This window comes from Rhinoraja longicauda, chromosome 30 (genome assembly GCF_053455715.1).
Source record: "Rhinoraja longicauda isolate Sanriku21f chromosome 30, sRhiLon1.1, whole genome shotgun sequence".
Classification (NCBI taxonomy): Eukaryota; Metazoa; Chordata; class Chondrichthyes; order Rajiformes; family Arhynchobatidae; genus Rhinoraja; species Rhinoraja longicauda.
In genome coordinates, this window is record NC_135982.1 from 6213235 (window position 1) to 6228335 (window position 15101).

At 46.8% G+C, this 15101-nt stretch overlaps 1 protein-coding gene across 12 annotated transcripts in view; it reads right to left on the reverse strand.

The window, feature by feature from the left end:
* Positions 1–15101, reverse strand: part of kif1b (kinesin family member 1B) — a 271960-nt gene that overhangs the window by 75291 nt on the left and 181568 nt on the right. For all 12 annotated transcript variants that reach the window (XM_078425318.1, XM_078425314.1, XM_078425310.1 and 9 more), the window contains 3 exons: positions 9885–9990; positions 7724–7872; positions 3904–4082 (listed from right to left, as the gene is read on the reverse strand). In XM_078425318.1, the coding sequence (XP_078281444.1) occupies positions 3904–4082; positions 7724–7872; positions 9885–9990 (434 nt within the window). The remainder of the gene's footprint in view (positions 1–3903; positions 4083–7723; positions 7873–9884; positions 9991–15101) is intronic.

The window sequence follows — 15101 nt, forward strand, 5'->3', positions numbered from 1 at the left end:
TCTGTACAATGTGGACGGCTCGATTGTAATCACGTATCGTCTTTTTGCTGACTGGATAATAGTAAATTAAACTACCTAAACACTACCCGGAGTTTCTGGCGCCCGGCACAGGCACTTGGTGTGCTAGAAGGTACTGCAGACGCTGGTTTAAACCGAAGATATTAGGCACAAAATGCTGGAGTAACCCAGCAGGGCAGGCAGCATCTCTGGAGAGAAGCAACAGGTGATGTTTCGGGCGAGTCCCTTCGTCAGAACAGGCATAGAAACATAGAAACATAGAAAATAGGTGCAGGAGTAGGCCATTCGGCCCTTCGAGCCTGCATTCAATATGATCATAGCTGATCATCCAACTCAGTATCCTGTACCTGCCTTCTCTCCATACCCCCTGATCCCTTTAGCCACAAGGGCCACATCTAACTCCCTCTTAAATATAGCCAATGAACTGGCCTCAACTACCTTCTGTGGCAGAGAATTCCACAGATTCACCACTCTCTGTGTGAAAAAAAACTTTCTCATCTCGGTCCTAAAAGACTTCCCCCTTATCCTTAAACTGTGACCCCTTGTTCTGGACATTCCAGGTACTTGGTGTTCTTGCTTGCAGCTCAGCTACTTCGAGCTGAAATAGCACATCATCCCCACGGAGCTTGAAGCTACACGGTTACGTGCCGAGCGTTTTAACTCGTCTCCCTGCGAGCTCCCCCCCCCCCCCCCCCCCCCCCCACCATGGGCTGACTGACAGGGGCTGCTGGCAAGGGGCCTCGACACATTCCGCCTATTGTACGGTGGCCCATTGAGGAGCGCAGGGCGAGCGGTGGAGGCCCTGCCCACAGTAGGCAGGTCCGGGCTGCAGAGAGACTCAGCCTGTGCCTTTGCAGAAGCACGTGACATTCAGTAACAGAGGGAGGCTTCTTTGTCTGCAGGCTTTTGTTTGTTTTCTTTTGACTAACAGAAACGGGCATAACTCGTAAAAAGTCACGGGTTCATTGATGGCGCCATGCACAGACATGCTGGGGACTACATTGACACAGAGATAGGTCCCTCCTACCCACCACTTCAACCTGCTTCACACACACCTCCCCCCCCTCTCCCTTCCCCCCCCCATCCCATCTAACCCCCCCTCCCATCTAACCCCCCCTCCCATCTAACCCCCCTCCCATCTAACCACCCCCCCCATCTAACCCCCCTGTCCCATCTAACCCCCCCCTCCCATCTAACTCCCCCCTCCCATCTAACTCCCCCCTCCCATCTAACCCCCCCTCCCATCTAACTCCCCCCATCCCATCTAACCCCCCCTCCCATCTAACCCCCCCTCCCATCTAACCCCCCCATCTAACTCCCCCCTCCCATCTAACTCCCCCCTCCCATCTAACCCCCTCCCCCATCTAACCCCCCCTCCAATCTAACCCCCCCCTCCCATCTAACCACCCCCCCATTTAACCCCCCCATCCCATCTAACCCCCCATCCCATCTAACCCCCCCTCCCATCTAACCCCCCCTCCCATCTAACCCCCCATCTAACTCCCCCCTCCCATCTAACTCCCCCCTCCCATCTAACCCCCCCTCCCATCTAACCCCCCCTCCCATCTAACCACCCCCCCATCTAACCCCCCCTCCCATCTAACTCCCTCTCCCATCTAACCCCCCCTCCCATCTAACCCCCCCCCCTCCCATCTCACCCCACCCATCTCACCCTTTCTTTTTACCCCCCAGCTCTAGATTGACCCCCTGCTTCAACATAATCCATATTCCTCCGTTCCCTGCATATCCCTGTGCCCATCCAAAAATCTCTTAAATACCACTATCACATCTGCCTCAACCACCCCCCCTGGCAGTACATTCCAGGCACTCAGGTATAAAAACACATCCCCTTTAAACTTTGCCCTTCTCACCTTAAAGTTACGCCCTCTAGTATTTGATATTTCACTGCTGGGAAAAGGGTCCTGACCAAAGATACTCAAGGAGCAAGATAGACCACTCGACCCTAAAAACCCTAGTATGTCATGGCACCATTTTAGTAGGCAGAAACTTGCAGAAACATTTTTTTTTAAATAACAAAAATCTGTGAATTGATAGATGAGATATATTCTGCATTTTAATGGTATAATCACACATACTGTTCTCCCAAAACACTGATACACTGCGAGAGGCAGAGCGAAAGGCAGATTTTGCTTACTAAAATGGCTCCTTTGCGTACTGCACTTCAGTACAGGCGATTTCAACGGAGTGGTCCATCTTGTTCCTCTAGTATCTTTGGTTCTAACTGTCTACCCTATCTATGCCTCTCATAATTTTATACACTTCTATCAGGTCTCCAGGAAAACCATCCAAGACTGTCCATCCACTCACTAGCTAATACCCTCTAATCCAGGTAAACCACCTCTGCACCCTCTCGAAAGCCACAACGTCCTACCTGTAAGGGGGCGACCAGAACTGCACACAATACTCCAGATGCAGCCGAACCATAGTCCTGCAAAGCTGCATCATGACCTCCTCACTCTTTCCTCCCACACTCCAAAGACATACAGGTACGTAGGTTAATTGGCTTGGTAAATGTAAAAATTGTCCGTAGTGGGTATAGGATAGTGTTAATGTGCGGAGATCGCTGGGCGGCGCAGACCTGGTGGGCCGAAGGGCCTGTTTCTGCGCTGTATCTCTAAATCTAAATATAAATCTAAAAATCTTATACGCAATTCCCCAGCCTATGAATGCAAGCATACCTACTTGTGTTGCTGCTTTCAGATGAGCCCCCAAGATCCCTCTGTACATCACTGCTGTTAACGGCCTTGTCATTAATTGTATACTTTCCCATTGTATTCAACATCTCAAAGTGCAACACCTCAGGCTTGTTCAGATTAAACTCTATCTGCAGCCATTTTTGTACTGATCCTGTCGAGTTCGCGTTCCCGGGGCAGTTGGTTGATAATAATCAGATAGATTTGGCTCTGCGTTCCTCAATTCCACAACCCCACTGTATATTGTGTAGCCTACCTCACAGCCCACAACCCCAGGCAATCTTGCTGCCATCTGACTTTTGGATAGGCATATGGAGAAGCAGAGAATGGAGGGATATGGACCATGTGCAGGCGGATAAGAGTTGGTCTTGACATCACGACTAACCAACCCGTCTATGTTTATGTCCAAGTCATTTATGTAAACCGCAGGATACATGTGTTAAAGTTCTCTCATTAACTGAGGTTTCAGAATAGAGAGAATTCCTTCTCTCCAGAGATGCTGCCTGACCCGCTGAGTTACTCCAGCATTTTGTGTCCACGTTCAGAATAGACACGGTGCACAATGGAAGGGCTTTCACAGATTTGTATTTGCAATCTAGGAAAGGTATTTTAAGTCAGGCAAATAAATATTTTAGAAAGTAAAATACAGATTGTAGAAATAAAATACAAATAAATCATTGTACCCCTGTACAATGACAATAAAGATATATTGTATTGTATTGTATTGTATTCTATTTGTAGACAACACAGTTCACCCCCTCCATGATACGCTGGTCAACCTGAGGAGCACCTTCAGCAACAGACTGGTTCCACCAAGATGCAGGACAGAACATCACAGGAGATCCTTCTTCCCTGTGGCTATCAAACTTTACAACCCCTCACCCTTCTGTCATGGGGTAGACAGACTGACTCCCCTCCCCCCTCCCAATCTTTGCACATCTCCCAAGTCTTTCCACTCATCACTTGACTTCCATGTTTCATGTATTTTGTGTGTGTTTTTATGACTGTTGGCAGATCAATTTCCCTCCTGGGATAAATATAGTTCTATCCTATCGCATATAAAACACTGATTTTAGAAAGTACAAATAAATATTTTACAAAATAAAATACCGTAACACCACCACATCATGAGGATACCAAGTGATTGGGTAAAGATTGAAGGCGTGCTTACTTGAGTTTCTCCAGAGACCAATGATGCATGGTGCCATTCTTCAGATCCTGCACTTCCACCGCAACCACCGTCCTGGGGAACAGACGGGCTTCCCGATCCAATTCTGCCTCCGCAGGGAGTAATTCAGGAGGAAGTGGGGAATACAGTGTGTCCGTGAGCAACACAAACTGGAATTGTACCTGGATGCAAGGTGTGGAGATAGGGAAAAAGACGTTGGCAGGAGTTGTGAAACAGTTAGATTATCGTTGCATCGACCGCGTGTGAACAAAGAGGAAGGTGATTGAACTTTATTACCTCCCATCACAGTGAGGAATGTCGAATCCGCTGTGGTGGGTGGATGTTTATGGTAAATTTTATTTTATGTGGCTGTGTGTCTTGTTGCTTTTTACTTAGTATGGCTGTATGGTAACCCAAATTTCACTGTACCTTAATTGGTACATGTGACAATAAATTGATCTTGAAATCTTGAAAAATCTTTAATGTTCTTTCTGCCCACATCATTAATAACTCAAGGAATGAATGATATGAATGAGAAACAAAATTCTTGTGTACTGCTTCAGTGTAATCTATTATGCTTACACTCTTACTCGTATCCTATGATCGTGCCTATATACAATAGACAATAGGTGCAGGAGGAGGCCATTCGGCCCTTCGAGCCAGCACCGCCATTCAATGTGATCATGGCTGATCATTTTCAATCAGTACCCCGTTCCTGCCTTCTCCCCATACCCCCTGACTCCGCTATCTTTAAGAGCTCTATCTAGCTCTCTCTTGAATGCATTCAGAGAATTGGCCTCCACTGCCTTCTGAGGCAGAGAATTCCACAGATTCACAACTCTCTGACTGAAAAAGTTTTTCCTCATCTCAGTTCTAAATGGCCTACCCCTTATTCTTAAACTGTGCCCCCTTGTTCTGGACTCCCCCAACATTGGGAACATGTTTCCTGCCTCTAACGTGTCCAACCCCTTAATAATCCTATACGTTTTGATAAGATCCCCTCTCATCCTTCTAAAAGGAATATAGATTGGAAGTAAGAATAGAAAGGCAGATTATTATCTGAATGGTGTCAAGTTAGGAAGAGGGGATGTTCAACGTGATCTGGGTGTCCTAGTGCATCAGTCACTGAAAGGAAGCATGCAGGTACAGCAGGCAGTGAAGAAAGCCAATGGAATGTTGGCCTTCATAACAAGAGGAGTTGAGTATAGGAGCAAAGAGGTCCTTCTACAGTTGTACCGGGCCCTGGTGAGACCGCACCTGGAGTACTGTGTGCAGTTTTGGTCTCCAAATTTGAGGAAGGATATTCTTGCTATTGAGGGCGTGCAGCGTAGGTTCACTAGGTTAATTGCCGGAATGGCGGGACTGTCGTATGTTGAAAGGCTGGAGCAATTAGGCTTGTATACACTGGAATTTAGAAGGATGAGGGGGGATCTTATTGAAACATATAAGATAATTAGGGGATTGGACAAATTAGAGGCAGAAAACATGTTCCCAATGTTGGGGGAGTCCAGAACAAGGGGCCACAGTTTAAGAATAAGGGGTAGGCCATTTAGAACGGAGATGAGGAAGAACTTTTTCAATCAGAGAGTGGTGAAGGTGTGGAATTCTCTGCCTCAGAAGGCAGTGGAGGCCAGTTCGTTGGATGCTTTCAAGAGAGAGCTGGATAGAGCTCTTAAGGATAGCGGAGTGAGGGGGTATGGGGAGAAGGCAGGAACGGGGTGCTGATTGAGAGTGATCAGCCATGATCGCATTGAATGGCGGTGCTGGCTCGAAGGGCTGAATGGCCTACTCCTACACCTATTGTCTATTGTCTATAAAAGGAAAATAAAGGAATTCACTGTACCTAGGTTCAGTGACAAAGTATTATTGAAGGCTTAAGGTCGAGCAATGTAGATGTTCATCCACATATCACATGCCTTTCTTGAATAGGAAGACCGTCGAAGGTTACGGGGAGAAGGCAGAAGAATAGGGTTGAGAGGGAAAAGTAGATCAGCCACGATTAAATGGCGGAGCAGACTCGATGGGCTGAATGGCCTAATTCTGCTGCTATGGTCTTTTTCCCAAGTGGTTTAAAAGATGGAACCTCAGATATCCCTGCGGAAAATTACTTGCAACTTATTCAAAATAATAACTGGATTCGGAGTTGGAATGGCAGGCCACATTTTCAGAGAGGATACTTGGCTTGTATGTTATTCAGTGATTGATTGGTTGAATGGAATTTTTACATCCCCACCTCACAGTGCAATTGTTCCAGATCATTCCGTCATCACCTCTGAAGAGCAATGCATCTTAATGGAAGAGTTAAACTTGGTCTGGGGATGATATTCAATCCTGGAGTAACGCATTCTGTCAGCACATGCCCAGCATGTCCAGCTGTGGGCTGAACGTTAGTATTTTAAGCCTTCGATAATTGGTTTCAACTCAGAATTCATTCGGTTTAAATAACTGTACTTGGAAAGCTCAAATAGATTTTAAAATGTCATGAAGTTTAGTTCAGTTTAGCTTGGAGACACAGCACGGAAACAGGCCCTTCGGCCCACCGAGTCCGCACCGACCAGCGATCCCCGCACACATTAACACTATCCTACACCCACTCGGGACAACTTATACATACACCAAGCCAATTAACCTACATACTTGTACGTCTTTGGAGTGTGGGAGGAAACCGAAGATCTCAGAAAACCCACGCAGGTCATGGGGAGAACGTACAAACTTCATACAGACAGCGTCCGTTAGTCGGGATTGAACCTGGGCCTCTGGCGCTGAAAGCGCTGCAAGGCAGTAACTCTCCCGCTGCGTCGCCATGCCGCCCAGTGGACTTTGGCCCACCCAAGTCCACGCCGTCCATCGATGACTCGCTCACAGCAGTTCTACCCTGCACAATTTACGGAGGGCAATCAACCTACAAACTCGCACTTCTTTGGGATGTGGGAGAAAACTGGAGTAACCCCACGCGGTCACGGGGAGAACATGCAAACTCCACACAAACAGCACACGAGGTCTGGATGGAACCCGGGTCTGTGCCGCCGTGAGGCAGCAACTCTACCAGCTGCGCCACCACTGGGCCTACATAATGTAGTATGTAGTATGTAGGCCCACTTCCAGCAACATGGTCCCTGAGTTTTACATAATGTAGCTTTTGAAAAATCACTAATCCAAACGTTTGAGCTGATAAGAGTTCAAATTGTAGTTCAATGGTTGGGAATTTATATGGCAATTTAATAAATCTGGAAAACAAAAAAATCTTCCATCAATTACAGTGATCTAAGAACCTGCTGAATTGTCATAAAGTCCTTCCTGCTTCAGTTATGTTGTTTAGGGCTTCCAATGTGCTGTGTTTTCTTAGACAATAGACAATAGGTGCAGGAGTAGGCCATTCGGCCCTTCGAGCCAGCACCACCATTCAATGTGATCATGGCTGATCATTCACAATCAGTACCCTGTTCCTGCCTTCTCCCCATACCCGCTATACTTAAGAGCTCTATCTAGCTCTCTCTTGAATGCATTCAGAGACTTGGCCTCCACTGCCTTCTGAGGCAGTGAATTCCACAGATTTACAACTCTGACTGAAAAAGTTTTTCCTCATCTCCGTTCTAAATGGCTACCCCTTATTCTTAAACTGTGGCCTCTGGTTTTGGACTCCCCCAACATTGGGAACATGTTTCCTGCCTCTAACGTGTCCAACCCCTTAATAATCTTATATAGATCTATAAGCCCACCCTGCATCAACAGCCGTGAGCTCCTCAGCTGTCAAGAAGGCAACAGGAGGCAAGCAATGGGTGATGGCTGTGCCGACTAACTGCGACCACTCATAACACATTACCTTCTTCTTCAGCTCAACACTAATAGCATTCGCCTCCTTCAGGTAGACAGCATTCCCCCAAAGCAAGTCCCGTAGGGATGTGAACTGGTGATACTTCCACTTCCTGAATGCCCACTCAGCCAGCTCGTAGTCACGCTCGGTCCAGTGTGCTACAGAGGCAATTAGAAACTTGTCAGCAGCAGACTATACCATCATAAATCAGGCGTCTGTTAAGTAACCTGCCAATTACTTCCCCCCCCCCCCCCCCCCTAAAAAAGACACAAGGTACTGGAGTAACTCAGTGAGTCAGGCAGCATGTCTGCAGAATATGCAAAGGTAACATTTTGGATCGGGGTACCTTTACAGAGTCAAATCAGAAGAATGATCTTGACCCAAAACACCACCTTATCCACACCTCCTTTAATCTGGGGAAAGGTACGTGGAGCGCACTTGAAATCCAGCCGGGAAGTCCCCCCCTCCCCGAAAATGTGACGCCAAGGCCGGGTGAAGTGGCCGATCTCTACCTCCTTGGGACTTCCACGGCCGATTGTTGGGTCGAATTTGTCGCCTGTGGCCGGGACTCTGGAACCCCGGCACAGCCGGAACCACCAGATCCATTCCCATAGCCGACTTGCCAGGCCAACTGTGCCGGCCGGTATCTCGGTCCCCCGAGGCCGTGACCTCTGTTGGTCTGGCAAAGCAGATAATGTGGCAAGTCTCTGGGACCAAGGTGCCGGTGGTAATCGGTGGGGGACCGACACCTTGGACATCAGGTTTCAAACACTGGAGAGAATTTAAAAAAACAAACCACATTCTATTTTTAGATTTAGAGATACAGCGCGGAAACAGGCCCTTCGGCCCACCGAGTCCGCTCCGCCCAGCGATCCCCGCACATTAACACTATCCTACACACACTAGGGACAATTTTTTTTTTTTTTAACATTTTACCCAGTCAATTAACCTACAAACATGTACGTCTTTGGAGTGCGGGAGGAAACCGAAGATTTCGGAGAAAACTCACGCAGGTCACGGGGAGAACGTACAAACTCCGTACAGACGGCGCCCGTAGTCAGGATCGAACCCGAGTCTCCGTCGCTGCATTCGCTGTAAGGCAGCAACTCTACCGCTGCGCCACCGTGCCGCCCAGCCATTGACCGACACTGCTTAATTAGTACAGGTGTCGGGGGTTATGCGGAGAGGGCTGGAGGAGGGGGTTAGGAGAGGGAGATAGATCAGCCAGGATAGAATGGCAGAGTAGACTAGGTGGGCCGAATGGCCTCATTCTACTCCTATTCCTTATGACCTTCATTGTCAATTCTTTTGATCATGCAGATGCAGCAAAATATTTACTTCTATCAGAGTATCAGACTATACTTTATGCTGTTAGATCCATCATTAAGTCACCCGGCACCACTTCAATGTTGTAACAGCATCTCACCATCTGTGGAACTACACACAATTCACTGGTGACAAAGGGGCAAATTAACTTGACTCATGTTATCAAGTTTTTGCTTGATGTCTCTTGCCACCTGACAGTCTGCCGCAGTTAAAATGCAAGAGGCCTTACAATTATGGGAAGGGAGTTTTAAACAGAATTCCAAGACAGGGATAGGACAGATAAAAGGCAACTTCAGAAGACCAGGCCTGAAGAAAGGTCCCAACCCAAAAGGTCACCTCTCCACGTCCCAACCAGAAACATCACCTATCCATATTCTCCAGAGTTGCTGCCTGACCTACCTAGTTACTCCAACACTTTGTGTCTCTCCTTGGTAAACAAGCGTCTGCAGTTCCTTGTTTTTAGGTCTCATTAAATGTCTAAAAATGCCAATATCACTTATAATCCTTCCAATCCCCTCTGGCTTTCTTCACTTGGTCAGAGTGCAGAGAATGTACTATCATAGTGCTTTACAAGCAATTATCATTAATGTTTTGAGTTGACACCAGTAGGTATATCGAAGGGCGTAGGAAAGAACTACAGATGCTGTTTTTTTACACTGAAGATATAGATACAAAATGCTGGAGAAACTCAGCGGGACTTCAGACTGAAGAAGGGTCTCGATCCGAAACGTCACCCATTCCTTCTTTCCCGAGATGCTGCCTGCCCCGCTGAGTTACTCCAGCAGTTTGTGTCTGTCTTAGGTTTATTGATGGAGCAGCTTTAAATGAACAAGATGATCGTTACCTTCCTCTTCCTCTTCATCCTCCTCTTCCTCCTCTTCGGTTGTTTCTGCAGCTAGAGAACGGGTTTCCACTTGCTTCTGTAAAGCTTCCAGTTTACTTTCATAGTCCTGGCAACAAAGACAGAACACGTATAGAAAAGAAGGACATAAGCAGGCGAACAAGTTTCCATCAGTCCAGGGCTGGGAAATCTAAAGAGGATGGGCTAATGTTCACTGCTTGCATTGCGACAGTGATCTATATTTCACCGTGTCGTGGAGCTGTACAACAGAGACAGGCCCTTCAGCCCACCTTGTCCATTCTAACCAAATTGGCACACTCGGCTAGTCCCATTTGCCCACTTATGGTCCATTGCCCTCCAAACCATCCCTATCCAAATATCTGTCCAGGTGTCTTTGAAAAGTTGGTATTGTATCCAGTTCTATAGTTTCCTTTGGCAGCTCATTCTAGATATGGACTATCCTCCGAGTGAAAAAGTTGCCCCCGACATCCCTCTTAGATCTTTCCCCTCTCTCCATAACCCTGTGTCCTCTAGTTGAAGGATCCTCTACCCTAGGGGAAAAGACCCCAAACTATTTATACTCCTTGTGATCATGTACACCTCAATAAGATCATCCCTCAGCCTCCTGGGCTTCGAAAGGAAAGGCCTATCCAACCTCTCCCTCTAACTCAAGCCTGCAAGCCAAGGTAACATCCTGGTGAATCTCTTCTTCACCTTTTCCAACTTAATGGCATCCGCCCTATTGCCAGGTAACCAGAACTGCACACAGTACTCCAAGCGTGGTCTCACCAACTGCATCATGATCGCATTGTAAGGGTTAAACAGACAATTTCAGCTAAAATGGGAGTTATCAGCCAAATTAGCATTCCAAACCCTTCGAAAACAAGATGTTCCCAAGACAAGTGAGAGATGTTCTCACCGGGACTGTCTTGTTTTGCTGAGTGAAACAGGTTGGGCGGACCACCTCTAATAGTGCAGAAACCCTGCAGACAGGAAGGAGGCTTATGATTGGCTCCGGGAGGGGGTAGGGCACGATCTGCTCAGGTAAAGAATGCCATGAGGATGGTGTTGGGCACCCCTCCAGGAGGAGAGGCTCAGACTGTGCCGCCAATGGTGCCAGGTGATCGGCCCCAGGTGATTCGCCCGCCCCGAATCGCGGGGCTTGGGTCGGCCCGCCGTGGACCTTTCACCGTCCAGCGCGGCGCTTCAATGTCGGGAGCCCCGACTGCCCCGAAGTGGCAAGTTCAACAGCCTGACCGCGGGAGAAGACGGCAGGGGAAGAGAAAAGACATTCTGGCCTTCCATCACAGTGAGAAGGTGACTGGAGGAGACTCGCTGTGATGGATGTTTCTTTTGTTTGGTGTTGGTTTATGATTGTGTGTGTTATTGCATATTTTTATTGGTTATTTTTATTGATCTTATTGTTGAACTGCGGGTAATTTTTCATTTCACTACACATTTATGTGTATGTGACAAATAAATGGACTATTGATCCATTTGCAAGTGTGAACGTGGACACATGAATCCATGTGCCTTATTTAGTAGTGTAATCAAATACCTTGTTATTCACACTCTTGCCTGAATTGGGTAATTTATCGAACATAAAATGATGTCCTAACTTTTATGCCGTACACTCTTCCTAATGAAGGCAATCGTACTGACGCCATCTGCACTGTCCACAGTCCCGGAATGGCAGGACTGTCATATGTTGAAAGACTGGAGCGACTAGGCTTGTATACACTGGAATTTAGAAGGATGAGAGGGGATCTTATCGAAACGTAGAAGATTATTAAGGGGTTGGACACGTTAGAGGCAGGAAACATGTTCCCAATGTTGGGGGAGTCCAGAACAAGGGGCCACAGTTTAAGAATAAGGGGTAGGCCATTTAGAACTGAGATGAGGAAAAACGTTTTCAGTCAGAGAGTTGTGAATCTGTGGAATTCTCTGCCCCAGAAGGCAGTGGAGGCCAATTCTCTGAATACATTCAAGAGAGAGCTAGATAGAGCTCTTAAGGATAGCGGAGTCAGGGGGTATGGGGAGAAGGCAGGAACGGGGTACTGATTGAGAATGATCAGCCATGATCACATTGAATGGTGGTGCTGGCTCGAAGGGCCGAATGGCCTCCTCCTGCACCTATTGTCTATTGACTTGCCACTTTAAATGAACCATATACCTGTCCTCCCAGATCTCTCTGCTCCACAACATTCTCCAGGTCTCTACCATTTACTGGGCAAGTACTGCCCCGCTTTGACTTACTAAAGCACAACACCTCACACTTGTCAAGAGTTAAATTCCATTTGCCATTCCTTGGCCCACCTTCCCAACTGATCTGGATCCTATTGAAAACTTTGATGTCTTTCACACTGTCTACTAAACCAACTCATTAATGGATATAACCAACAGCAATGGACCCAGCCATGACTGTGGCACCATTCCATTGGGCACAAGCAACCGACCCAAAACCTCACCTATCCATGTGTAGGAAGGAACTGCAGATGCTGGTTTATACCGAAGATAGACACAAAACACTGGTGTAACTCAGAGGGATAAGCAGCATCTCTGGGGAAAAAGGATGGGTGACGTTTTGGATTAGAAACATAGAAAACATAGAAAAATAGGTGCAGGAGTAGGCCAATTGGCCCTTCGAGCCAGCACCGCCATTCAATATGATCATGGCTGATTTATCTCTCCCTCTTAACCCCATTCACCTGCCTTCTCCCCATAACCCCTGACACCCATACTAATCAAGAATCTATCTATCTCTGCTTTAAAATATCCATTGACTTGGCCTCCACAGCCTTCTGTGGCAAAGAATTCCACAGATTCCCCACCCTCCAACTAAAGAAATTCCTCCTTATCTCCTTCATAATGGAACGTCCTTTAATTCTGAGGTTATGATCTCTAGTCCTAGCCTCTCCCACTAGTGGAAACACCCTCTCCGCATCAACTCTATCCAAGCCTTTCATTATTCGGTAAGTTTCAATGAGGTCCCCCCTCATCCTTCTAAACTCTAGCGAGTACAGGCCCAATGCCGTCAAATGCTCATCATGTGTTCAGAAGTGTTGAGACTCTTCTCCAGGCTGCCGGGTGACATTTCAGGTCGGGGCCCTGCTTCAGATTCCAGTCTGAAGGGTACCGACCCAAAACGGCACCCATCCTTTTCCTCCTGAGATGCTGCCTGACCTGCTGAGCTACTCAAGACTTTGCGTCTAACCTCACCTTTCCACATTCTCCAGAGATGCTGCCTGACCCATCGAGTAACTCCAGCACTTTGTGTCCTTGTGTAAACCAGCATCCTAGTTTCTTCCTTCACAATTACCTTGGACTCCTTCCTCCAAGCCAAGTTCGGAACCAATTTGGTTAGGTCACCTTGGATTATATGCACTCCAACTTTCCAGACAAGTGAACCATATAGGACCTCGTCACAGGCCTTGCTGAAGTCCACATGGACAAGGTCCATTGCCCAGCACTCATCGATCCTCTTGGTGACCTCTTCAAAAAAATCTAGCAGAGCTGTGGGACACATGTGCCAAAATTCCTTCCCTCCAATTATAAAATGGCTCCTGACAGAATCAAAAAGATATCCAAATTCCTTGTTAAATGTAATCAAATTTGCATAATTTATAAAGCACTCAAATGAATTTAACATCTCAAAATAGTTGAGTACCTACATATTGATTATGGGTTTGCACTTTTTGCAGCTTTATATCAAGGAAACCCAAGAATGGCAGGTTTGGAAAAATAACTCCCTTCCAAATCAGAATCCGTTCACGCATTTCTGCAGTTAAATACCCGGGGTGAATACATTCCAGCCCTAAAGTGCAATGAAAATGCATTGGAAAGGGCATGATTATCATCAGCATAATAATGAGCATACGTGAAATGATGCAACAAATTGACAAGTACTTTGCAAAACATTAGCTTTGAACCAGACCTTGGAGAGTGATGGTGTGACTGATGCTGCCAATGCAAGCAATTAATACTAATCTGATATCATTGCATTTCAGTTGGTAATCTTCACAGTGCCTTTAGCAGAGTAATTAATGTTATCAGTTCATTAACAATTGCACATCAGAGTTCATCTAGTAGATTCAAATCTCAAAGGTTATACTTCAGGGTCCTCAGAATAAATGCAAGTGTTAGAAAAATAATTTATTGTTGGAACTGGAGGCCATCTCAATATTAAAAGTTCGCAAATCATTGCATTTTGCACTTCCAATAGTGACGCGATTGTCGTACAAATCAAAGAACTAAGCTTGGCACTGGATTGCCAGATTACAGCTTTTTGAAAGATTAACCCAACTACACCACACAACACACAGATGCAAGATATACCCAGGTTTAGATGAAAGAAAAGCAAAAAATGAAATTACCTTCAAGTGTTACGTCACGCCAACACGCCATTACAGGCTAGCCCGCGGTGGTACCAGTGCAGAAAGCTGGCATCAGCAACAATGAGTTCCCAGCTCTATATCTGAACAATTAATTCAACTCTGCAATATTCCTGGGCTCCAATTATGATACTTAACCGTTTTAATTTAATAGGCAAATCACTTCCCAATTTTCCTGGTACATTGTGCCTGGAAACATGGTCTCCGGGACGGCCTCCAAGTCAGAATGACCCAAGACATTCCTCCTCCTCCTTCACCCCTCCCTCACATCTTCTTGGCCAATCTTCAGTCCCTAGAAAGTAAGTTTGAGGACTTAAGGGAAGGGATTGCTTTACCAAAAACGATACGAGGGAATAAAAAGGCACAAAATGATGGATGCTTCTAGCCCAGCAGCTCAAGCTGCATCTCTGGAGAACGTGGATAGGAGACCTTTCTGGTCGGGACCCTCCTTCAGACTGGTATGTTATTGGCTTGCACTTGAGCAACTATAGGCCATGGTCAACAAGCACCAGTTGGCGTATCCCGATGGCATCACTATCATTTCCAGGGACTTCAGCAAGGCTAACGTGAAGAAGACACTTCCAAACTGCCATCATTGCATCTCCTGCAGCACCAGAGGATCAAGCACTCTCCACCATCGCAGGTGCCTATCGCTCCATCCCTCGCCCACACTTTGATGAAGGGGAGCCCCTTCTTCCTACGTAGAGGCAACCACAGAAGAATGTGGGCGGCTCTGACGAGGAAGACCTATGACCTGCGCATGTTCAGTCTGAATACCGAGCTCGCTTACTATTTCAGCGAGGCATTGGAGTGCATGCTCATCTATCAT